The sequence below is a fragment of the Neomonachus schauinslandi genome, chromosome 4 (assembly GCF_002201575.2).
Source record: "Neomonachus schauinslandi chromosome 4, ASM220157v2, whole genome shotgun sequence".
Lineage (NCBI taxonomy): Eukaryota > Metazoa > Chordata > Mammalia > Carnivora > Phocidae > Neomonachus > Neomonachus schauinslandi.
This window is the reverse complement of record NC_058406.1, coordinates 53,591,293-53,618,132: the sequence shown is the minus strand read 5'-3', so window position 1 is coordinate 53,618,132 and position 26,840 is coordinate 53,591,293. Positions and strand designations below refer to the sequence as shown.

The following is a 26,840-nucleotide window of genomic DNA, read 5'->3' as shown; positions in this document are numbered from 1 at the left end:
TCCAGAAGTCTTTTAATTGTTCACGCAGAATGTTTGCCACCTCTTCAGCCTTAAAACATGATGCAAGAAACTTCTGGAACAAATTTATCAGGCTACCACCCTCCTCTATATTCACACGGTGTGCTTAACACCAGTAAGTTCTCCTAGTCTGGGGATAGAAACCAGGACTTACCCTCTCTTGGAGTCTTCCCAAGCCAGATAAATAGGATGAAAGAAAACACCTCTCTTTCTAAAGGACTTAGCACAATTGAGCATTACTACCTTAATTTGCATCAGACCCACGCTGGCAGAACTGAGAGCCCCAGCCTCCTATTCCTTTCATTTTAGACCTCGACTTGAAAGGTGGTGGAGATTGAGGGAGGGTCAAAATGTACACCCACGAGGCAGTGACTGCCTTTCAGATGCCACATGTCAGGGCCATTTGTACAACTGATCGGAGGCCATTGAGGCAGCCTGTGTTGCAGCATTTTGGCTTCTGTTTGTCATTCTCACCATGAGTCTCTGAGCAAGCCGGGGCAAAAGGGAACATACCACATCTCCAACTCCAGGTTTTCCTGGAGGTAGCTTTGGCCGAGATGGAGGCCGGGGAGGAGGCGGTGGAGGGGTGGTGCTGCTGCAGGGAACCAAGGGAGTGGCTGGTCGAGCAGGGGATGATGCACCTGAAAAACAAGCTGGTATTAACAATGACCGGAACCACACGTGGCCAAGAGCCGTCATCGTGGAATCCTCCTTCCCCATCCCCCTCAGGACAGCACCAGTCCCGGACAATTTTCTTCACCCCAGCAGTTAGTACACTCAACACTCTAGCATCTAGTGTGTATGTGTGTTTTTTTTTAATAAAGAAAAAAAATCACTCAGTTGAACTAGAGCTGATGGCAGAAGCTGAAGCTTATTGCCTTTTGTTGTCATGTGACACCCAGTGAAAGGTAAATCCTTTTATTATTCTCTGTGATGGAAAATATGCTTTAAGACACTTTTAGCCTGGTGGTGAGGACCTTTCATTTTGACCACATACACACCAAACTTATAATAAGTTCTGTTGTTTTTGCATATTCAGAATTTATGTCCAAGATGGAAATGGAAGTTAGACCTTGAAGAAAGGTGAATGATTTTTCCACATTATATATATACATACACATATATATATATATTAAAAAAAATGTAGAAGAGAATTATCTTTTTTACTGTGCTTCAAAATATGAATGCTAACTTTAATAAATCTAAGTAAACATTTGATGGTAAGCAAAGGATGGAACCATAAGAAAGTAAATTAGATGTTGCACAAGTAATTTGCATTTAGAATCTTAATAACAGAATCACACTGAATTTAGAGGCTTGTATTTTTTGAAGGAGGCTGCTTAGTAATCTGTTCTATGTAGAGTTGGCCCATGATGATTTTGTGGTGATTTTGAAAAGAACCTCTTGGATTTACTTTTCTGGCTGTCAATGACAAACACGGGAAACACAGAAGACACACAGAGGTCGGCATGCACACTAATCAGCACACCAGTAGGGTCTTGAGACTCAGGGGTCGGTCTATCCTTAACCAGATGTCTGGGGTACATGGATAAAGTACTTGACTCCAAACCTGAAGAAATTCAGATCAATATTCCAAACAGTGCTTGTTCAGAAAAGTTCCAACTACTCCGGAGGTTTTGTCACTTTGGTTAGAAGCACAGGTATCAGATCATTTCAAAACATTCTAAGAAATCCCACCTCAGGAAAATAACCACCCACTCCTCTCCTGTCATCCAACATGCCACAAAACTGTGTTCTCTGGAGAAACCTAGATCAGCAAGATGCTAATCTCCATCTCCAGATCTCCAGATTCCCAAAGAGCTTTGAAGTTGAACAACAAAACCCATCATCTTGGAATCTGCTCTCAGCTTAGGAGAGTCCCTGGGGGTAAACCTTGCTCCCCTTATTTAAATACAACCTGAAATATTGAGTATATTGTGTTTCTCTGTGCTGTTTATTCTAAGTGTAATTTCATTAGTGTGAAACCCTACTAAAATTACCGCCACCTCCATCCCTATCCCTACTGCCTCTCCACCGCTACCACTTTTTTACTGTATTCTTACTTTTTATTTTATTGGGCCAAGATCAATGCTAGGCACTTCACATGCATTATCTTATTTAATCCCCACACTAAGTTTTGCAGGAACGTACTGTAGTTATCTCAATCAGAACTAGAGCTCAGAGATATTGAGTAACTTGCTTAAGGTCCCATAGCTCAGATGGTTGATTTAACTCCAAAGCTCAAGCTCTTAAATGCAGTGTCTTGTAGCTTTAGATGGAATGTGAAGTCCCACATTTGCATAAAGTCTGCTCTTACTTTTGCAACAGCAGCTCGCCAACATCTCTCTCAATGTAAATATTTTTAGTCTTTGGATAATCTTTTCTTGAATAAAAAAAGAAGATATGTTTTGACAGGTCCCACTACAAAGTTTCCTTTTGACTTAATAGATTGACACCCAGGATGTTTTCAGGAAACAGAAGTGACAGCAGAGAGATGGAAAATAAACCTTTAAACAACAAAGTCTTTGTCAGGAAGTTTCATGGGGCTCTTTCTAGGTTCTGTTTCACTGGAAAACCACACCATAGGGATGGTTCAAAATATCTATCCATGGGTCTATTTCCAAGAAATAGTCTTCTGAATCAAGCTCAGGAAAAGGTCAGCTGCTTATCTTTTTTCTACGTGTTCTAAGAGGGAAAGTTTTGAAAATCACCGTCAGTAATGCTTGGGAAAGTTAATATTGGGGTTTTCAGCAAGGCAGTATGGAATAAGGAAAAAAAAACAAATGAAAAGGCAGATGATCTGAGTTCTGGCTCTGCCTGGCTCTTATTGGCTGTGGGATTTTAACCTCTCTGAACCAGAAGTGAAACATTTCTATCTTACAGGGTAGTTGTAACAATTGAAATGGAAAATGCTTATCAAGTGTTTAGTAAACTATAAAATGCTACACAAATAAAAGAGAATAGATGTTGATGATGATGGTAAAGACTGTCTTTTCATATAGACACAACTAAAAGTAAAGAAAAAAGTGGCTAGTTAACTGTTTTCTTTTCACTTTTTCCTAACTGGATTGATTTAATTGATTTGTTGTGCAGTTAGAAAGACACTGAGGCAGTGTTTAAGAAGCAAAACCCTCTTGACAGAACCTGAGGTTCAGCAGAGGGTAGTCAGGGCCTGAGGGGGATTTTATAAGTGAACTGAGGTTTCCCATGCTTTTTTGAGGTTGCAGAATTGTTTCGTATTCTAAGAGTGTAGAAGACTATTTGCACATCTCTATCCTCATTCTCTGATCTGGAATCATATTTTCATTTCTTCTATAAGCAGTGTTTATTCCCAAGAGCAGTGCTGGGGAAAAAAACTGGACATTTGCTGTTTCAGGTTTAACTTTAAAAATCACCTGTATGTTATTTGAGTTTTGTGAGTTCAAAAAAGTTGACAGCCATTGACATGCTTTCAATCCATTTGCTGCTTCAACTTGAAGTTCTAACATAATTTTTTTGGTAGCCCCTTGAAAGCCACATAATGATTGCTTCAACTTCCATCTTTCTTTGCTAGCTAGTGGCCTCCCTATTTGGACTCTGCCACTCTAAAAGACACGTAGTTAGGAAATATATTTGTTTAGGTCAACCCCAGTTGTTTATAAATGTGTGTGTGTGTGTGTATAACATCTTCTAATATTGCCTTAGTTTCTCAAGTTGGAAAGTGTTGCACTGAACATTCTATCTTTACTGACATCTCTCTTTCCCTGGTCTCTACAGGCCAATAAAACTCTTTCTCCCTCCCATTCCCTGGCACACCACCCACAAGGAAGAAGAAATGGCCTTTGCCAAGAGAATTGTCATCTGCATTCCAATAAAGCAAAGTTCTGGCCAAACTAGGTATTTATAACTTTGCCATAAGGAAATCGAAGTTCTTGGAGCAAATCCTGAATCCAACTGTTTTTCAACATCAGGTAACTCAACTGATTCACAAGGCTGCGTGTACTGTCTACACTTGGTCAGTGATCAAGTGAATGAAATTTTAAAATTGAGCATAATGGTACCCAGTTAAATATAGTTTGAGATGTACAGGAAAATCTAGTCTCATCAGGCTAAGTGTTATAAAAAGGAGGTCTTGAGAAACATTGCTAATCTTTAAAACATGAGGCCATCTCTCATTGTTCTAATCATAAATTTACATTTCTGCTAGTCTGTGTATATTCCATCCATAAAACATTAAATAGCAAATAAACTGGGACTTAATTAAGGAGATAATGTGCAAAGTTTTATTTATTCATGAGCTTCATTGACCCAGTTCAATCTTCCACTTAGAAATCAGATCTTTTACCAACAAAGTATAGTCTTCTTCCAGCTCAATTATTAAGAATCAATCGTCTTTACTGGTAACACCTAAAAATAATTTTAAATAATTTACAAAGCTAAACATAGAGATGACAACAAAATTCTCAAAGATTTCAGGAAGAAAGCCAAGGCTCCCTTCTTCACTCATTAGATCAGTGGTCAATTCAATTAAACGTCTTCCCGAGTCTCGTGGAAAGTGATGGAAGAAACAGAGGAGCGACAAATCTGCCCTGTCCTCCCTTTCCTCAACTAAACATGTTCATTTTGAGGAAAGCACAGTGGCCCACTACTGGAACAAGGGGATTATTCCTCTAGAAGCCTTTTCGGAAGATGGGAGCTTCACTCTGGGAAGAGAGCACCATAGAAGACCCTGGAAGCACTCCCCCTCTTTGACAGTGGACAGGTTTGAAGTTTGAAATGAAGGCTTTAAGTAGGGTCCTTTTATTACCTTTACAGATATGTAAGGAGGCTTAGGTTCCCAAAATGATCTAAAAACGCAACAGAGGATGAAGGTGGGTGCTCTAACCCTCTAGAATTATGGAGAGGAGCATAGAGAGTGGGTTTTGAGAGAAAACTGTTGGTGATTCTGTTGATGACACAGGGCAGAAGAGGTGGGTGTCAGTGGTCAAATAAGTTTGGGATATTTTGTAACTAAACTTTAAAAGAGTGCCGGGAGAGCCCCGGGGTTAAGAGCACAGGCTTAGAATCAGACAGACCTGAGTATGACTGAGTATCCCAAGTCTATCACCTGTAGCTGTGTAAACTTGGGAAAATTACTTGACATCTCTGAGCTTCAGTTTTCCCAAGTGTACACAGCTGTAAAATAGGAGAAATAAGAGAGCATTTATCACATGGGGTTGTTTTAAGGATGAAATGATGTGCACAAAGGATTAAGATGATACCCAGGAGAAGAAACTATAGCTGTTATTATCAGCAAATTAAAGGCTGTCAGAGGTCCTATGGTAAAGAAACCTGCTGATTTTATTTTAACACAATGTTCCCCAAATTTATTTGCGTATTGAGTAGTTTTCCTTTTTTTAATTTATTTTTTATTTTTTTTTAAAGATTTTATTTATTTATTTGACAGAGAGAGACACAGAGAGAGAGGGAACACAAGCAGGGGGAGTGGGAGAAGGAGAAGCCGGCCTCCCGCTGAGCAGGGAGCCCGATGCGGGGCTCGATCCCAGGACCCTGGGATCATGACCTGAGCCGAAGGCAGACGCTTAACGACTGAGCCACCCAGGCGCCCCAGTAGTTTTCCTTTTTTGGTGGAGGAAGGCACCTAGAGCACACTCAATGATATAAAACATCAATTTTGTGTTGGGTACAGGTGACTCTCCAGCCCTCTCCTTGATCAGATTGGATGCTTGAAACACAGGAATTTTCAAACACAGAGCAAGCACTGAAATACTCCATTGAAAGAGGCAGCAATGATAAATGACTATTAGAGTGGAGACAAATGTCTTTCCTCCCTGTCTCTTACTAGATCTAAATAGCATAAACTTGGTCACCTCTTCCAAAGCAAATGAAAAACAAAAAACTGAGAAGGTGCCTAAACTGAACCCACAGGCACAGGAGGGAAGGCTCTTGGTGGGGGAGGGGGGGTTCTTGTCAGATCAATGTGAGCACCAGTAGAAGAAAAAATATGGAAGAAGAGACCTTAGAAAATCTTGATCTTTTTCGGTGTGCATGGCAGCTGTTGCCATCTTTTTATAGGATGAGAACACAAAATGAAGCTTCAAAGAAGGAAAACCAAAATGTTAGATTCAACATCAACATTTGCATAGAGGGTCCCAAATGTCCATTTCTGATAGACTTCTCCATCACCTGTCACCATGCTTCGAGTTGACTTCATAGGCTGATGAGCTTATCAAAATAAAATCAAAGAATAATTTGTCTTCAGTGGCAGTTTGATATATCGTGGACGTAGTAAGGTACATTCTATTTGCTGTCCCCTAAAAAATCTCCTTTTCAAACCCTACTTCTTTTTTTCTGAAATAATTAGAGGGGTTAACATAGCTCTCCCCCTACAGAAAAAGAAAGGAAAAAGAAAAAGAAGTCGAAGAAGAAAGAACACATTGACCTACCTACCAAAATTAGGATCCTTGGGAAAAGAACAGTATAAACTTTCAGTTATAAGATGAATACAGTCTGAGGATCTAATGCATAACACGGGGACTATAGCACTGTATTGTGTAATTGATAACACCATATCGTATAATCATAATTTGTTGAGAGAGTAGAGCTTAAATGTTCTCACCCTTCCCCCTACCCAACCCCCCCAAAGGTAAATATGTGATGTGCTAATTAACTCGATGGGAGGAATCCTTTTACTATATCTATATCTATGCCTATATCTATCTATACATCTCAAGTCATCACATTGTGCACTTTAAATATCTCATCATTTTGCCAATGATATCTCAATAAAGCTGAAAACAAAACAAACTAGAAAACGTTCCTGTACAGGCATCTGACAGGGAAATGAGACACTCAGCATGAAACTCACTGGCTATGAAATCTGCCTTTCTAGAACTTTCCTGAATTCCAAACAATGACAAAGCAGCTTCCTTTAAAAAATAGGCACTTCCTAACTGCAGGGTGGAAGGCAGGGCGCTCCTAAGGAGTGCTACGAGTGCAGGGCAGAGCACATCACAGACTCGCACTATGACGGTTAGCATTCGATGCACTAGGACATGCCATGGGGCCACGGAACACCCAAACCAAAGGAGGGATGGCTGAAGCTCTAAAGCCAACTGCCAGGCAGGAGGAGGGTGTCGCTCACACTGCAGCAGCCACGGCCATTCCCAGGCACACGAAGCACACTCAGACAGTAAGACGTACCACTGGTGGTCCCCATACCACTGCCCGAGCCAGGTCCAGGGGATGAAACCACAGTCCTGTAGGTGGGTGGTGGTGGGGGAGGTGGGGTTGCTCTCTGTCCCAGCCCAAAATCTTTGGGAGATGAGATTGTTTCTAAGTAATCATCTTTAATGAAGGTCTGCTCAGCGATTTTCTTCTGGACTTCTTCTAAATTGAGCGGCGACGGTACATTTCGAGGAGGACCAGAGGGTCCTGGGGGGCCTGGAGGGCCCGGGGGACCCAGAGCTGGGGAGTCAGATGGGTTGTCTGATGCAGTTGGTGGGGACACCACCTTTTCCCTTGGAGTCAACTCTGGAGTAACATGTTCCGGGGACGTATCAGAAAAATGGACCCACTTTTCTTCAGCATTAACAGCAACAGACTTGGGGGATAACACTGGGCCAAAAATGCTGTCCAAGTCATTGATTGATGGTAGTTTTTCAATTTTGACCTCTGTGGCTGACTGGTCACTTCCTGTGGTTAAAGTAGTTGATTTATAACTTTAATTGACTTGGTGAATATTATTTGTATGGGGGGGTGGGAGGGGTGAGATAAAGAATAGTAAACAGATTGCCCTGTGAGGTGTAAAAATAACTGAATCAGAGCTAAAGGGGAAGAGAGCATTCCCTGCCTCCATAATGTGAGCATCATCTTCTTATGCTGTTATTTTGCCCTTTCTGCTGGGTGACCCCAGGTAGCTATTTTTACCACCATTGAAAGCACTGAGTGTGCTACTGTTCTCAAAGTCTGCTCACAAGAGTGCAAAGGGTGATCACTTCGAAAAGGCTGCACTTTGAAAAGGTTCACAGAGTTCAGGCTCTGGAACTGCAATCCCAAAAGGGAGGTCCCTTCTGAAAGTCTAGCCTAGAGACAGCACAGTAGAAAAATAATTGATAGCTGAAAATCACCCTCATATTTGATAAAGACTGCTCTAGCATATTAAAATGTTTGGTGAGACTAATAATGTCTTTTTGTTTAAAAAATTATTATATCATAATTAGCTGTACATCCTCCACCTTAAATACTCCAGAAACACAGTACAAAGGTTATTTAAAGAAATATCCCCACACGTATATTTACAAACATACACATATACATCCCACATACAACACACACAGGTTATTGAGAAGACATCTACTACTTATCAGAACTGTTTTGTATATACTTGTTTAATAGCGAGGAAAACTGTCAAAACATCTTTATAATTTCTTTTCCCATCGAGTCTAACCTGTTAACATCGTAGGTGTGACTGTGATATACATCTATCTGGAGTCATGAAACGGAAAATCTCGCTTTTGCTTCAACATTAGCATCAGCTCTTCTCTTTAATTCTTATCAGTAATAAGAGAAAAAAATTTAAAACTATCTTCTACAGCTTGGCAGGAAATGCTTGAAAACAACTGCAATGTGAGGAAGTGCACTTTTTAAACACTGAGGTTATTGAAATTAGAAGCTGTTCCCTGAATGATTGCAAAGCATAAGCAGAAGCAACTTTACCTTTAAATAACTCATCGGCTCTAAGAACTGGCTCAGTACTTCCATATTTCACATTAGAAAAGAATTAACCTTCAAGGCTCCAAGGCTACAGATAAATGGGGTAGCAGTTTGCATGTCCCACACTATTTATAATTTTGTTGCTGGTAGATTTATTTATACCTGACATATTTATGGGAATACAAGGAGCCAAAATGATTTGAACTTGCAAACACCTTTACCTATGATGCTCTGGATGATTCTTCGATGGGTTTTAATCAATATAAATTTCAAAAATGACTATGCCTTGCACTCGGTCTTGTTGATAAATACCTACTCTGTAGCTATCAAACTCACCAGGCTGCAAAAATAGCAAAGGACAAAGCAGCAATAGAATTCCAAAGGGGATAAAGAACCATATTCTAAGGGCCCAGACACATAACATAGCAATTACTGCTTTTGACTTGCTGGCCCAATAGGACAAGGTAGATTATAAAGTGCATGAATATGTAATACTGATTTTAATAGGAGGTAAAGATGTGCCTTAGAAATGATCTGTCTAAAGGCATGTGGCAATTCTTTGCCATATTTCATTATCCTTACACATCTCTTTACTGTGGGATAATAATGATTCCTGGGAAAAAAATTCCCCACCTCCTAAGCTTACCCATAGGCTGCACATCCTGGGAACCATTCTACGTCTTTGTAGATCAGACAGTTTTAATTCTAGAAAAATAATGATCTGTTCTTGGGAAAATACGAATTGTGCCCTGAGATTTTTTTAATTTGTAAATCATTAACATAAGATCCAACGGAGTGAAAGCCCAATTAGACAAAGACTTTTGATATTGAGATTTTCTTTTTCTTTCATCTCACAAGTAAATGTGACCCTCATTCAACAAAATGATACATAGGGAAAAGGAGTTGAGAAAGTGAACCTTTTTGTGAAACCTGAGAGTGATACTTTAAAATAAGTCTGCATAGTAAATTGTCATGGAAGGAAAACCCAGTGCAAACATTTTCATGCTTGAGTTTCTATAGCTCCTGACACATCCAGGGCAGGTTGAGGTCCAGGGCCACTGCTGATTGCTGTTATCATCACGGCACCGAAAAAACTGAAGCTTACCTGGTGCAACTGTGAGCGGGGAGCCTGTTCGGGGTGGGGTGGCTGGTACGTTTTTGGGAGGCAGTGGTGGGGGTGCTGCAAAGACACGAGAAACCAAGCATCATTGATCGCTTTCTCCATAAGTTACAAATATTCTGTAGATAAGCAGGATTTGGGCTTTCATTCATATTCCTGTTATTGGAAATGCTACAACCATTAATGGTCTAAATTTTTTTCAGTTCAGAGTTAAGAAACGGAAGCAGGACCCGTTCAGATTCTTCCATTTTATGAAAATAAGAATCTGTCAAAAGGATGTCAGATGATAACAATAATAATGTCATCATTTTATTCATTCATCCCTTTATTTGACAAACTTCAAGCACTGGCAAAGTTCCAGATCGTTCTAGGAACTCGGGGCATGGGGTTGAATAAAAGGAGCCTCTGTCCTCAAGGAATTTATGATTGAATGAATGAATATCATGTTAACAGATGATCACAATCCAGGGTGTGGTGAAGGGAATGAGAATGTCTTGGTGGAGGTTCGGGTGAGGGGTTTTTAATATAGTCAGGATAGTATTGCCTAGATGGAGTCTGGAAAGATGTCTCAAAGTTACACATCTTAACTTTTAGTATATTTTTGAAAGTCTGAAGCAATATGATTGAGGGCAAGAAAAAATATACAGATTCCCTTGGTAAAAATGATGGTGAACCAAACTCCCTGAGATAGAAAAAGTATTGTCTTACGGCCCCAGCCCAGAGATTCAGCCTTCTGAACTGGACTTGTCATTTTGTGGGCAAGGTTAGGGATTACTGTATCAACAGGTACATTTTTTTTTCTTATTCTCTCTTTAAATGCATGTTTTCCTGTCGCTGGCTACGTTTGGTAGATTCAAAGAGTTCACACTAGTCTCATAAACCAGACTCAAGTTCATTTGTGAATCTTGAATGTTGTCCAATCTTCCATGACCTAAAAGCAGAGTGGGTCAGCTGGGCACTGGCTGGAGAGAGCTTGGCAGTACCCTCGGCCTGCCTGCACTAGAAAGAGGCCCTTTCTGTCACTCCACCCCCACCTGACTTCATTTAATTTTAGAAAGCATCCTGTCTTTCTACACAAGAGGCATGACTAAAAGCTATCTTCCTAAAGCCCAGAAATATGTAGCTCCTAATCTTAGTTACGAGCTTCCAAAAACTACACCTCAAATGGATCATGTTTTTCCATAGAAGTTAAGAGTCAATCAGGGGCTCTGTTTCTGACTAAGGTTCTCTGCAAAAATTAAGGTCATAATCAACAAAAACACATAAAACACCATAAAAGCCTAATAATCTAAAACAGCAAACTTATCTGCAATCATGAAATGAGCAAAATTATCCAATACACATAGATTCTACAACAGCCTTTGCTGTGCTAAGTGTAACCACACCACATAAAATCAGAAAACTCGAAAATGCCAATAATTGGTCTTAAAATCAATGCATCCTCTACATAAACATTTCATTTATGTCCTTTCTTGGAATCTAGGAAAGGTTTTCTAGGAATAATCTGGGTGGCTCAGATTTCTCAAGAAAGCTTTTCAAGGAAGTTAGAGTTTTTCGCTGGCTTTGTTTCTCAGTAGTAGAGAGAATCATCCAAAGTCACCCCACGGGGGTTCATATTCTTTCAAAGCACATCTTGAAAAGTTTAGATGCTTAAAATAGTTATTGGTGATGCTGTTTTTCCTGTCCTGTTTTATGAGAGAAATATCTTTGAAAAGACATTTTCACCCGGATCACATGGTTTTATGGCAACGTCTCCAGCAAACAACCTCGTGGGCCTTTCATCAGGAATCCCCCTGGTTAATTCCAATGATTATTTTTGGGCCTCATAAAGTAGAACCCTGGGATTGCAGAACTGGAAGAGTATTAATTGGTGTGTATGTGAGCTTCACAAAACGAAAATACTCTCTGCATTCCACCACACCCCCAAACTCCTTTCTCTGAGACCCAGTCTTCTTCCCACAGGCATTTTAACAAGTGCTTTCCACAAGCACATACGCTCTGGGAAGTCCAATGAAGTGAGAACTCAAGAAATACAAGCAGGTGGCTTGACCAAAGGAGCAATCCATTCAGGCCAAATAGTCCAACCCACTACAGGTGAAGAGCATCTTGAGGAGGAAGTGGGGGTCATGCTGGGATAGCAGCGCTCGCGGCCCCTGATTTGAGGCAAGTTTGCCCTTACCTCCTGTTTCAGCTTCCCACCAAATAGCATCATTTCTCTTGCTCTCCAATTATCCCTCTTTCGTCTCAATGTGTCCTTTCTGTCTCATGCATCCTCCTCGTCCCGTAGGACTCACAGAGACTATCTGATTTGTTCACTTTCGTGTTGTGTGATAGCCCAGTACCTGGAGCATGGCTGGTTTCTTTACCTTCCTTGCTTCTCCCTCTTATATACGCATATTGAACGAATGAATGAATGAGTCTATAGGATGTCAGAAGAGGCTATGATTCAAAGTTAATAATTTTACTTTATTATATTATTCTTGCCTTGACAAACTGCCCTAGGCCCCTTTAAGTCTAAAGCCTATTAGAATCACATCTTTTCTTAATATTATACAGTCCAAATGTTGCTTACGTACTTTCTACAAGTTGCCTAATTTCACTATGCAGACAGACAGTAAAATGAGTCACTTATTTTTCCAGACACAGCAGACACATAACTTACTTCCAGTGGGAAAAGGCCTTGTTAACTTTGGCGACTCGATGCTTGGATTAATTGGTTGGCCTGAACCCCATATCTCAGGCTGATCTAAAAGAACTGAAAACATAAAAGAAAATTTCCCAGGGTGAGTTCAAAAAAGAAACGTTCCTGGATCCTAGAGCTTAAAATTTCAATTTAAAGTTGAGCTTCGCAAAATTATCTCCCTCTTGCCTCAGTCCTAGCAAAGTAATTCAGAAGTGTGTTACTCCTCATGCTTTTCAAGCAAAGAATGCAAATGGCTGTGGTGTGTGTGTGTGTGTGTGTGTGTGTGTGTGTGGTGATGGAAGGGGTGTCAGCGTGTACACACATAGCTAAATAAAAACTTTGGAAATAGAGCATCTGTATTCTCTTCCTGGTTGGTCAGTTAAGGACATTCTGAATGTCAGTACATATACTGGTTCTATTTCTGGTGCCCATTTGAAGATCCAGGCATTAATCCCGTGGACAGTCATTTCGAGTTGGTTTATTTAAAGTTTCGTGTGAATAGGTTACAGAAATGAAAATTCCTGGGTTCTGTAGAGTGGTTCATAACTTTAAAGGATCATATAGGGTCTTTAAATAAGCCTTTTACAGCATCATAAAGAGAAATGACATTATTCTAAAAATGTTTGGTAAGTATCTTAAGAGAACCAGAAAATAAATAAGAGTTTCCACACTTAAAGTAAATCAGAGAAATTAGGTATTGGGCCTAATGACACTGAACCTAATTTGTTTCTATTTCTTCTGTCTCCTTGTTTAGATTTTTTTTACTGCTATGGTAACAATGTAAACAACCAGATCTTCTCTGCACATATCATGTGCCAGGATCTATGTAAGTACTGCTTGTAATTCATTATGTTGTAAAATACAGGCTGGGAAGTTAGTGGGATGCGAATTTGAATCCTGTCTCTACAGTTAAGACTGTAGGACCTTGGGCCAGTGGTTTCACCTCTGAGCTTCCCTTCCTTCGGTGTAGAGATAATAAGAGCAATCTGAGAGTTACTAAAAGGATCACAGGAGATAATAGAAATAAATACAAGGCATACAAACTCCACAAAACACACTTATCCCAAGGCCAGTAGCTATTATTAGGTATTCTAATCCATACAACACCGCCCGGTGGTTGATATTAGTACCATTTTCAGCAGGGGAAGCAAAGATTAAAGTGTTTAAATAACATGCCCAAGAGCTACCTGGTGAGGTAGAGGAGCCAGGATCTGATCCTGGGCATGCACACCCAACTCCAAAATACATATTTTCCCCCCAGGCCTTTTAAATTAGTGATGGGAGAATCAATAAAAAGAAGTGAGAGTGAGTCGATCTGAAAGGTAAGTGTGGATATTGGAAGAGCTAGTGTGCTTGGTGCAAATATTGGAACTTTATAGAACTTTGGGGGATGAAACCACCTCAAGACAAAGCAAGCCAGGCTCATAGACAAGTTCAGGTGTGTATCTCCTTTCTATCACAAACCCAAAGATGGTCTTAGTTCTGTTTTAACATGAAAGCAAATATTCTCCAAAGATGTGAAGCAGCATTTTTTTTTTTTATGGATTTGATGTGGGGAGACCACCTTGATTTTTTAAAAACTGTTTCCTATTTTGTAAATCAAGTTTCCATACAGTCATGGAATTCCTTTAATAGGTAGATTCAGAGGCAACAAATCAAATCCCACCTTTAGTCATTACACAATTTAGTCATTAAAAAACAAACTTGATCATAGTTGAGTTAGTAAGACAACTGACAGACTCACTGCAAGGCCAACTTTACTTAGGGATTCTAAGTTGTAGACATTCAAATCCCCGAAGGAGCAGTTTAGGGATGTTCCTTATGTGTTTTCCTAACTTAATTATTGAAAAATATTTTGATGTGGTTGCCTGCTAGCTCTCTTCCAGTATCCATCCTCCATTTCTCCTCAGTTAAAAAGTTCTAGCTGGCCATATGGCACTGAATTCTCTCTTATTGGCTCTGGCTAAAGTGACATAGGTCTCTTTCAGATTTTGCCCTCACAGGAATTGGCAGTGAGTATACTAGTCTTCCCTTTCCCCCCCCACTTTATTCTAACTGGGAGATGATGAGAGCTGGACCAGCTCCTTTGGACCCAGAGACAAAGGCCACATGTTAAGAATAGCAGACCCACCCTACCAGTCCTATATTGTTTACTTTGAGATTGTTGACATAAAACAGAAATAAAATTCTATATTGTTTAGGTCCCTGTACTTTGGAGTCTCTTTGCTACTGTAGCTCAGTCCACTCATTATGCTTTCAAGTCCTGTTGTCCTTAACAGTTAAACTTGATTTCTTTGACCAACAGTATAAAAAATAACATTTTATTATACACACACCACAGTGTTTTTAGATCAAATGACTTTTCAGAAAAAACATTCTGTATTACCAAACACAGCTACCAGAGATACATGCACTGGACATTAATACATTTCAGGAATAGATCGGATCCCTTTTATAAGGAGCTTCATTTTTGTCAGCAAGGTATATATTATTTATAGCCATCCAAAAAAGATGGTTAATTTTAAAAAGTTAAATATTTCATTCTAGGAGGAAATATTTGGTAGGTAAACCCAATAATAATGGCTGAATTGATATTTTTTCTGCAACATTTTATTTGTAAGTTGCTCAGTGATTCAAGGTCATTCCTGGGTCTCGAGCCTGCAAACAAGTCTGTTGTGAGCAATCCAATTGACACTTCCACCCACCAGGTGAAGAAGAGAGTAAATGTGGTCGGAGAGGTTGGATCACCGTGACAGTGACTCTGCCAGGGAGTGTGAAGGTCTGGCTCCACCATGATGACCGCTGGCTCACAGAGCACTTATTCCGTGACTTATTCCCAGTGATTTGTATCCATTTGCAATAATTCTTACTGACCGCTTTTGAGGAGTGAACTTGTTAGCTACTTGATATTTCCGGAAGTAAAGTTTCAAATCCTAAAATACTGGAGGTTTTCAAATGAAACTCTTGTTCCAACAGCACACCTAGATCAGAACTTTTCTTTCCCTTGAGGATCTGTTGGGACATGGCTCAAAACACATACCTTTGCTCTAGGCGAGTTATACTTCAATGAAAAGAAAACAATCTATAGAGATACACACTTTTCCTACCTTCTGTCTTCTGTTCCTCAAAAGCTGATTCTAATGGTGGACCAAAGAGGGGAGCAAGGGCCATCGTGTCATCTGTAGGCTTTTTGCTAAATCACACAGATTAAAACAAAACAGAGAGAAAGGGAATATTAATGCTAAAAAGATATACAAGCTTTCAAATATTTTTCATGGTAAGGCAGATAGATGTGTGTGTACACAGGCATGAAAGGAAGCTCCCATGGGGCTAGAAAGTATACGTAAAAATGTCAAATGTATTATGGATCAAGAGAATTAGTAGGAGATAAGATCCCCAGTTCTCAGTGGGAAACCAAGGAGATGGCCCAATAGAAATGAGTTGAAAAAGAAAAACTCTTTCAAATCATCATGATTCTCTATACCTAGAAGAGATAATACTAGAGATAGCAGTTTATTGCAAAGCACCTTAGTCTCTTCGGATCTCAAAAACCATTTATATTTGTCTTCATCACATCCTTGTATTGTAGTTAATGCGGTTGGTGATTAGTAAAAGTCAGGTATAGGGAGGTTAAATGACAAGCCACCCAGGAAGTTTGTGTTTGAATCAGAAACTAGGTCTACTAGTTTCTAATTTCCATCCTGTCTTCCCAACCAACAAACACAATAGACTAGCTATAACCTCCTAACACCTTAAACACAGCTTATCTCAGAAAAAGAACATTGAGAAATCAAGGGGAAAGGAGGGAATAAGTTAAAATCTTACCCTTTCTCTTAATTATTACTTAAACTGATTATTAACAAAAGGCTGCATAATCTTCATTTCTTCCCAGACCTGATCTCCCTCATTGATCCTGATGAGTTCTCTGTGTGTGTGTATATGTGTGTGTGTGTGTGTGTGTGTGTGTGTAGTGGGAGTAAGAGGTGAAGGGGGAGTGGGGCTGGAGAAGGAGGGAAAATGAAAAAGATCCACCTTTTAAATAGAAATAGTAGTCTTTTTGGAAAACAATGCCCATTTGTACAGTACTTAACCCAAAGAATACACAGTGCAAAAATACAATGTTTTGTCAAAGCAAAAAAAAACAAATAGAAGATTCTTTTGGTGTATGACAGGTGCAATGTATCACGAAATTGGAGCCAACTGAACAGGTTATTCTTTATAGGAAAATATAATCATGTATCAGATCAGCATTGCAAACACCAAAAGTCGTCTTCATACAGACTTTAACCCTCCCATTAGTGAGGGGTCTGCACATTCTGATAGACAGTCACTTTAGATGACTATACAGTTCTTCCCCCTAAGGATCTTCCTCAGGCTGCACTTGTGAGAAATGATAACATACTTGAATCATGCTATGGACTTACATATGAACAGAGCCTTTATTAATAGAAGTTGAAAGTTCAGCCTAAAGGAGATTTGCTGAATTGTTAACATTGCATGAAGCCTTACATAAAACACAACTAACGCCTTCCATGCTCACCTTATAAGTTCTGGAGTTGGTGTGGAACGCCTGGGTCTTGCCATTTCTTCACCTGATGTACAGGACAAAGAAAGCTTTTAGGCATACTTTTACTATTCCTTCCTGATATGTCTTATGAGCTATGTTTGGAAACACTTAGAGATTTAAGTCCCATCAATAAGCAACTCAATATGAAAATTTTGCAAAACAAACCCTCTACCCTGCAATTTAACAGCCACATATCAGACATATGTAGTAGCATTTGATCTGGCGTTTGTAAAGCCTAATCAACCAAGGAATTACCATGATAAGCTGTTACACGGAAGAGTTGTATATTGCAGTTTAGCGGAGTAGCCTACCATTCTTCAAACGTCTGCCGCCTTGAGCAGTTCCGCTTTCCAATTACCATAAGAGAATACTAAGCCAGGCCATATGCACATAGTACAGGAATCCAGCATTCTTTGCCTGTTCTTTTCTTGAAATGCCAAGAAAATGTTATATGAATTTAGAATTTGCTAGAATGTGCTATATGCCACAGAGGAAAATCATGCCCTACGTAAATTATAACCGTATCATATCACTTTGGTTGACTACAATTTTTATATCAGATAACATTATGAATGGGTTAGTTGCATCTATCTTCAGTTCCTTCTGCCCTTCTCCTCTCCCCTCCCCCCTCAACAAACCCACATTTGATTAAATTCATTTCTAAAGGCAAATGATACATCAAGGGTTGATAAATAAAGGAAGAAGATAGCAATGTTTTTCCAAAAACATACTCATTTTCAGAATTTAAATATTAATCATTCAGAACCCATGAGGCCCCTTTATCATTACAAAATTTCTTTGCTGTAAAAGTAAAGCATTCATGAACCTTAAACATCAAGCCCAAGAGTGTATAATGCAAATACATACATACATATGTATATATATATATATATATATACATATGTATGTATGTATACTCCAAGATCCAAGGAACTATTTCTTCTTTTAAAATTTATTCTATTTCTGGTAGCTAGGATATACTTACTGGATAAGTTCCTTTTAATTGCACCCTAGAATTAGAAATAGACACTATAAGCCTTAAGACCACATATATGTTATGTACAATATGTATATTTCTGTCATTGCAATTCAACTGAACTCAGAAATGCAGATGGGGAAAAATGAAATTTTTCTCAGAATTGCATTCAAGTTGGAAATTGTAGACAAACACATATAAATCAGTTTTTCGTTTTACTCAGGGATTATAGAGAGAAATGGAGGGTAAATCATAAGTCTCTGAACCAGAAAAACCCCTTACCTGGGTAGATTTGGTAAATTAAGCAAACATTGAATAGTCTATTTAAAAAAAAAAAAAAACAAAAAACCTTGAAGTCTATCAGAGAACTAAATCCAAGCTTAACATATGTTTGATGTTTGAAAATTATAGACTATTAGGAGTATTGTCTGCTTTTATCAGGGTAGGGACGGTCCATGAATTGTCAGTAAAAACAGTCATTATTTTACTAATGTAATTTGTAAAGATCTAAGCAGCAAATGTTAAAGGGAAGGAAAACTTGGAGGCATTGCCCCTGGATGAGCTGTTGTAATCAGGGGGCCAGGGAATTCCATTCTCCCCACCCCAATTTACTCCCCCTGCCTGCCACAGGACCCACCTCTCTGCCACCTGGAAGTCAGTCATTCCTTTAGCTCAAGGCATTGTGCTACTGTAGGAATACAAAGAGCCCTGGCAGGAATTATTTGAGAAGTTTATGCCTCTCTTTTATAATACCTTAGCAGAAATTTATTTCCATCACAGAAAGATTGATTAGATAAAAAATCTGATTCAAAACCACTCTGAAAGGTTCTTAGCATGGGGTGCTACCAGAAAAGGAGAGCACTGGAAGGGTGGCATCATGGGGTGGGACATGGCTGGAGAGGGCCTGCCTTAAGAGAATGGCGGGGCCAGTGCTGGGGCTGGGAAGTATTTCAGAGGGTGTGACCATGTGCTTAGTGGGGGGTCGCAGGTACGTTCTCTTCTCTCACATGATAACATTAACAACACAGGACAAGACGTAGTGCCTCTGTAACAGACCTGGAAGAAACTTCTTACCTTCTTTCCTAGGACTTATCAGAACTTCCTGTCTCATTTTGAACTCATTTACAATAGAAGGGCAGTTTCAATCTGAGCAAGAACTCACTAGATGTTTTCTAGTGAATGGCTCAATCTTTCGAACTATATTTTCTGGCTTGTCTTGCCTAATAACACAATCGGTGTGTCTATGCCATTATAGAGAATTATTCCATTATTAGTAAAGATTTTTAAAATAGATATTTATTTTATTTACTTTAATGAATACACATTTTAAATTCATATGTTTAAGTTAACATGTTTATTTAACTTAATAAGCATTTAAATTAAATACAGTCATTTAAATCAGCTACAGTCATTAGCATGGGAGTTTGGATACAGGCTGGCTTTTGGAAAATAAGGCTCTGTAGACAAAAATAGGAGAACAAATCATCTAAATGGAATTAAAATGTTTTTCTAGGTTTCAGAGCCCCAGATGGTCAGATTTTTATGGGTGTGTAATAAAGATACTGGGGCCTCTACTTCCAAATAGTCAATCACAAGGTTGGCTATGAGGGAATGGGATCCATCTAGAATTATGAGACCTGAAACCCAAGAAATAGGGGACCCCAGAGTATCGAAGATCTTTTGGCTCTCTCTCTCACCCCCTTTATTAAAAATGTAATACTTATGAAGCCAAAGAAGGTACAAGGCTTATTTTGTACTTATTGGTTCCAGGTGTATCCATGCATTCAATAGGTATTTATTGTGGAGAGGCGCTAAGCAAGAAGGCCGGGTAACATTCTTATTAAATGCCCTGAGAAACAAACAGGGTTTTATTTATTTTTTTTTTATTTTTTATTTTTTTTTAAGATTTTATTTATTTATTTGACAGAGAAAGAGACAGCGACAGATGTCCGGAATAACACAACAAGCAGGGGGAGTGGGAGAGGGAGAAGCAGGCTTCCCGCTGAGCAGGGAGCCCGACGCGGGGCCCGATCCCAGGACGCTGGGATCATGACCTGAGCTGAAGGCAGACGCTTAACGACTGAGCCACCCAGGCGCCCCACAAACAGGGTTTTAGAGGGGAGGGGGTGGGGGGATGGGTTAGCCCAGTGATGGGTATTAAGGAGCGCACGTATTGCATGGAGCACTGGGTGTTATACGAAAACAATGGATCGTGGATCACTACATCAAAAACTAATGATGTATTGAATGGTGACTAACAACATAATAAAATTAAAAATTAAATTAAATTAAATTTTTTAAAAAATGCTCCTCATAAATGAACAATCACCGGTTAAGTGCAAGCAAGATATGGCAAGAAAACTCTGTTGTTGAGAGATTAGGAAGAATAAAATAATATCACTTTAGAAAGGAACAAATAATACGAATGATCAGCAGGAAGTCAGCAGCAACAGACAAGAAAATCGCCATTGTCAGCTGGATCCGGCACATGGCTCTCTGATGACCTGGAGTTGCAGCATGGCAAATCTAGAACAAGGTCAAGGTTATGTCGACCACACAAACCAGTCAGGAAAAAGCCCATTGAATTAAAAAATGGTCTCCTTTCCAAAGGACCACATTTTTCCTCTTTTCAATGATTGTCCTTATATGTATGTTGTGAATCAATCACCTTCATTTTGAATTATTAATTTCCTCTTTTTCCTTTAAAAAAAAAAAAGAGTAACTTGTCATACTCTGACATGTGGCCTAACTGCTGGGGAGAAATCATCCACATATGAATAGCAGTCCCTGGAGGTGTTATCTTTGATCATTGGCTATATGGTGTAAACAGAGAACCACCAGCTTGTCAGCTGGGGCAGACTAGTGGCCTCACATAATGATCAATCAAATCGGCATATGCCCATGGAGGGCATTTCTGAGGGCACTGTTTTCAGTTCCATTTCCTCTCTCAAGGCAGAGGGGAGGTCAATTCAAACATAGTAAAGACCCTTCTTTTTGTTGCTTTAAATTCATCAGACTCTTCACCCTGAGTAAAATGACTGGGATTTCACTTTGAGCAATGCAAACTAATACTGATTCAACTTCGGTGGTGAAATAATAGATTTATGTGACAGCCTAGGAGTATTGACCCGAAAACATGTCTCTTCCTCCCAAGATGGAAATTATGACTATATATTATTATGTAATATCAGTATATCAGTATACTGACCAATGTAAATTATGGTCCAGGAACTTATTTTAAATTTGGGCTTAAAAACAATGTGGCTTAAAAATTGTTTCCTTACTTTCCTTATAGTTTTCTCGTTTTTATTGTCATTCTATGTGCTTTCTGGCCAACCTCCAGGCCTTGTATATACACCATACACACCCACACACACACATTTTTCAAGTCTAGCACTAGGGTTGGGATATCTATGTATTAATTTAGTTTGTTATGGAAAAGTGTTCTGATAATTCTAAAACATACTCTTGATGCTTATAGGACCAGAGGCTTCCAACCAGTAAACCTAATTCATCTGCTTCATTCATAGAGTTATCATAAATTTAATGGGGAATCCAAACCTGGCTACCTTGCCTTGGCAACAATTTTCTCTATACATGTTTAAGGTAAAAATGTTGAGGGTTCTTACCGGACTGCGCCTCTGTGATCAGCAAAAAGGAAGAGAGAACAGATACCTAGTCAGAGAATGATGGATCAGTCAACAGGCTTGGGTAATAGAGGACTTCATAAACAGCCGACCAAACATACACTCTTTAAGTAACCAGGCCAAAGGAAAACAGCAGTCATCATGTCTGTGGCTTATTTAAACCATAAGGAAGTTTGGAGAACCTTAAAAAGAAGCGATCTGTGGTATGATATAGCTTTGCTAATGGGGTGTACTATTTCAGCGATGTGCATACAAGAACAAGAAAGAAACATCCAAGAAAACTTCACTGACAGCTTTTAATGTTTTGTTATAAGGAATTTCTCTCCAGATTATTTGGGGAGGAGGTTTTAGAGACTAGGTATGACAGAGAAAAGTATTTCCACACACAAAGGGGTGTTAGCAAATGCCATAAACATAATTCATTTCCTACATAATTTGGACTAAATTGGAGCCTCCCCAAATCAGAGAGCAGGAGTAGAAAGACCTCTTTGCCTGGCTCTTCTCTTTGATGTACTATGGAATGAATGCTGATGAGGACTTTTTTTTGGCCTGGTGATTTGGGCAGCCTCTACCAAAGGGTAGGGACATGATGAGGAAGACGAGGAGCCCCTGACAAGGACAGATGGCAATAATGCAAACTGTCCACCTTCAGTAGAACAATGGTGGACCAGATGATGTCTGGAATAACACAACTAGCAGACATATGACTTCTCTCTTTCACTTCTCCCACCTGGATTATGGCTGCTGTCAATTTACCCCAACAATCTCTGATTACTCTCCCTCTTCAGGATTTTTCTGTAGCAAGTAACAAGAGTGACTATCATGTGAGTGGGGAAAGAGATGTTGCTTAGAGTTTTGTTTTCAAAATATGGGCTACCCCATGAAGTTACTAAAGGCTACCTGGGATCCAGTATTGCCCCAAACCCCAAATCCAGGCCAGGAGCACAAGCACGTAAGTCTCTAGAAGGTTGCTCAAATGAGAAGGACTGTTCTACTCTAGAACATAGACAGGAAACAAGCCTCTAGTGTTTTATACCTGGGAGGCCTCCAAGCATATCTGGACCAATGGCCTATTAATAAAGAGGGGGAAGTGAGTCTCTGATACCCACAGCTAGTGAATGCGTAGAACCAGAGACAGAGTTTGGATCTCTGGTCTCATTCTTGCATTATATTGTTGGAGGACTCCTAAAGCAGAGAACCATGAATGGTTACTTCCTGTTTTGAATGTTGTATAACAGAACTCATTATTTTGGAACTATTTACTCTAGTCAATTTTATTTCTAATATTTTAGACTTTCTCATTTGCCTGATTTTCCAGGTTCTACTCTATATTGTTCCCACCTGTCTTATACCTTTGTTGATATGGGTGGATGTAATTTATTTAAATCAGAGAAAAAAACCATTTATGAATATGTATTTCTGGGCTTAAATTCTTTTACTAATTCATACTATGTTTTGAGAGGAATTCAGTATCTTATATGAACATTTAGACTTTATAATTCTTTTAATGACCGGACTAAAATTCTTCTCTAAGAAGAAAATGTGGGAATTTATGATTTTAACTTCAATCTCATGGCAAACAAATCACTTTTAAAAGTAGCATAAACTACAGCAAAGAGAGGAAGGAAAGTGACACAAATTTCCCTAAGATGAAATTATGAAAAGTAATGCAAAATGAAATGCCGATCATACCCACATAGAGGCAGAACCTTAAATTCAAAGAAACTTTATTAATTTAAGATTAGAGAGAACACTTTTCAAAATAATTTAAGTTATATCAGTCTACCCAAATTAAGCCATATTTTAATCTCCAGTGACTTAAAAACCTATATTTTTAATGAACAGTTCCTGTTTGTATTTTTTTCCTAGCGAAAGACAACATCATAAGACAGCATTTGGCTTGCTGGAAGGAGGTGGGTGGGGGGATGGTCTGAATGGGTGATGGGCATTAAGGAGGGCATTTATTGGGATGAAACTGGGTGTTAGATGTAAGTGTTGAATCCCTAAATTCTACTCCTGAAACCAATACTACACTGTATGTTAACTAACCTGAACTAAAAAAAAGATCGCGTTTTGGAAACTCCACTTGTAAAATGCCTTCTTCATTGGGAAAAGCTGTTCAAATTCATGCAGTCACAAGCCTGAACCCAGAAGTCCCAGCTAGAAGCTGTGGAGAGCTCAGACCCAGAAATCCTCAAAGTCCATAATTAAGAGTTATTTGAAACCTTCAAAAGAAAAAGAATTCTACACATCAAATTGAAGGGCTCCGTATATGTTATTTATCACCATTAAGGTGCATAAAGCAGTTATAGGCTCTGCTGAACAACAGTTTTGACAGCAAAATCTGTAAGAGCCAGGAAAGGAGGGTCTTTACCTATTTTTCATTTTACTCTTTCTCTTCTCATTTTCCAAGATCTTTGAAGCCTTTAACGTTTTATCTTTGTTCTACCAATATATAGAATTTGCTTCAAAGGTGGAAGGAAAGTCATTTGTATCCGGTCTTGGTACATTCTAGTTTAGATTCTTTTTTTTTTTTTTTTTTTTTTGAGAGAGAGAGAGAGAAAGCGTGAGAGAGCATGAGGTGAGGGGGCGGGGAGGGGCAGAGGGAGAGAGAGAGAATCTCAAGCAGGCTCCATGCCCAGCATGGAGCCCAAGGTGGGGCTCAATCTCACAACCCTGAGATCAGGACCTGAGCCCAAATCAAGAATCAGACACTTCACTGACTGAGCTACCCAGGTGGCCCCCGGTCTTGATATATTCAGTAAGCTGAACACTAGGCATTGAGTGACAAACTCAGATGAGCACAGGGCAAGGAGAGGGGTGCTATTGATAAAGGCATGTGTCTTTCACGAAGCTCTGGGGAACTCAACACTACTCAAGTGCACCCATGTCTGCCTTGCAAAAAATTTGGGCCTAGGGCTGCCAGATCGAGTTGTCGAGAAAAGCAGCACATCCTGATTTTTTTTTTTTTTAATTTCAAACATTCTGGTTTTTAAATGGGGTTAAAGTTGTTTTTAACTGCACAGGCAAACAAAACACTTATTCAGTTGTTCAGAATCTGCAGGTGGCCAATTTGCCTCTGATTACAGACATCTGTATCACATATAATAAGCTCTCAGTAAATTTTACCTACTGTTCTTATTACTTCACCTGATTACTCGAACAGGGACTTTGCAATTGGTCTATTCCTTTTCTGAACAAATCTCCTGTGCTCCTATTTAAATATTAATTGCTCAATTCCTAGATTTCTTTTGATCTTCTGGTACATTCTGGAAAAGGTTTTGGAAATATTTATTATTCCCTCTACTTCTATTTTGGTGTTCAAATAAGAGATAACTCTTACTTTGTATCTTGAGGTTATTTTCAAGGTGGGTGTACACTAATAATTTATGATTTGGTCACTAGAACGAAGATCTTCTGTTAAAACATGTTGTATTTCTAGAATGTATATAATTTGCAATATGAATATGCCTCCCTCAGATAATATTTCAGCCTATGTCCTCATAGTTTCCACAGTGTCCTTATTCCACACCAGCTTTGCTTTGTTATTTTTTGCACAAAAGGATTAATTTTAAGTCAGCCTACTAGGATACCTTAGTCTTAGCCAATGCGGGTAAGTGTTTTAAGATATTTATAAAAATAAGTAACCAAACACAATCTGTCTTGCTCATCAAAATCACTAAGTCAGCCTCAGGTTTTGACGTTTTACAACATGCTAAATTCAGTGCTATGGGGAATCAGAGGAAAATGCATGAAAAGCTACCAAGCACCAAACAAAATATTTTTATATAGGCTAGTCATAGCAAATTCAGTGATTCATGTTAGAGAATTTTCTAGGAAAGAATTAGAATATGTGATCATTATGCATATTATTTTTATTCCAGCCCATTTCCTTACTTGCTTTTAAATGCTGATGGGGAAGGCCAGCTACCTGGCAAGGTCTTATCCTCTACCCCCATCCCTTATAGGAGTTTGTCTATATTTAAATTTGTTCCTGTATCCATTACAAGTCAGATTACAGTGAATACCTATCATGTCCAATGGGACTTGGTTGAGATGATCTTCTGAAACTCCATTTGGGAAGAGAAACAAAGAGCCCACTACTAACCAAGATAATCATTAAGACTCAACCAGATTGAGCAATCAACAAGATGGACACTTCCAAAGGAAAATGAGGCCAGGGAGTGGGAGGAGGACTCGTCCTTAAAAACACACAGATCAAAATGACAAGGATTACTTGCAGTTAAAATTGCGGTAAGGACAACAGGGGAAAACCCATGAGGAACAGTGCCTTTTTGAGGCCCTGGAGGTAGACTTCAGGCCACCCAATTGAGTCAATTTTTGAAGTGGCCAAATTTGGATAAGTTAGAGAAAGATTCAGAGTCAGGAATAAGTGCAATTGGCAAAATATAAAGAAAGGCTACTAGAGCAGACCACCAAAATTGTATGCCACATAGCACGTGATATGTAGATGACTCTCAGTTACTCAGAAGCAGGCCATTCAGTTTAGTAGTAGCCGTAGTGATAATAATAATAATGTGTTTATTTTATTTTTAGAAACCAAAAGACTTTGGGTTTGTATTTTGGTGTATTTTAGTATTTTGATCCCATTTTTGTTCTTCTGTGTCTTCCACTTCTCCTCCCTCCCATCACACGGACTTGCCACAGGTCGGGTATCCTGCAGGTGGTACGGAGACCACCAGGCAGAGGCCAGTGGATGGGATGACAAGTTTACTGCAGCATCCACTTAGGTGAGTTAAGTACAACCAACCACCAATCATTCCTTGGTGCTCGTTAACATGGAAACACAGTATTTCCATGATATTCCGTGGAGAGGTTACCTGTGTTAGCCGAGCATCGGCATCCTGGGAACACTTTCCCAATATACCAGGCAACTGGGAAGAGAACATTGAAATTTTTTTCCTTTTTTTTTTTTTTTAGTAGATCTATTTCATTGTTGTCCTAAAATAAAAAAAAAGTGTAGGTACATCGCAGCAGATTTGTGCTGCCGTTAAAAATCACCCACTGGTACTAAAAAGGGGTGTGAAAGAGTTGCTTTGCACTTTATAAAGATCCTATTTTTCTGTCTCTTTGACAACTCCAGAAGGGGATATTTTTCTGATTAGCTGAAAAAC

General features: G+C 39.2%; 1 protein-coding gene across 1 annotated transcript in view; it reads right to left on the bottom strand.

Annotated features, from left to right (window-relative positions):
- SGIP1 (SH3GL interacting endocytic adaptor 1) overlaps positions 1 to 26,840 on the bottom strand; it is a 114,385-nt gene that overhangs the window by 48,192 nt on the left and 39,353 nt on the right. The window contains exons 9-16 of the mRNA XM_044914332.1: positions 21,688 to 21,699; positions 18,068 to 18,092; positions 17,056 to 17,107; positions 15,623 to 15,708; positions 12,495 to 12,587; positions 9,818 to 9,892; positions 7,201 to 7,692; positions 532 to 659 (exon numbers count right to left, since the gene is read on the bottom strand). Of these exons, the coding sequence (XP_044770267.1) occupies positions 532 to 659; positions 7,201 to 7,692; positions 9,818 to 9,892; positions 12,495 to 12,587; positions 15,623 to 15,708; positions 17,056 to 17,107; positions 18,068 to 18,092; positions 21,688 to 21,699 (963 nt within the window). The remainder of the gene's footprint in view (positions 1 to 531; positions 660 to 7,200; positions 7,693 to 9,817; positions 9,893 to 12,494; positions 12,588 to 15,622; positions 15,709 to 17,055; positions 17,108 to 18,067; positions 18,093 to 21,687; positions 21,700 to 26,840) is intronic.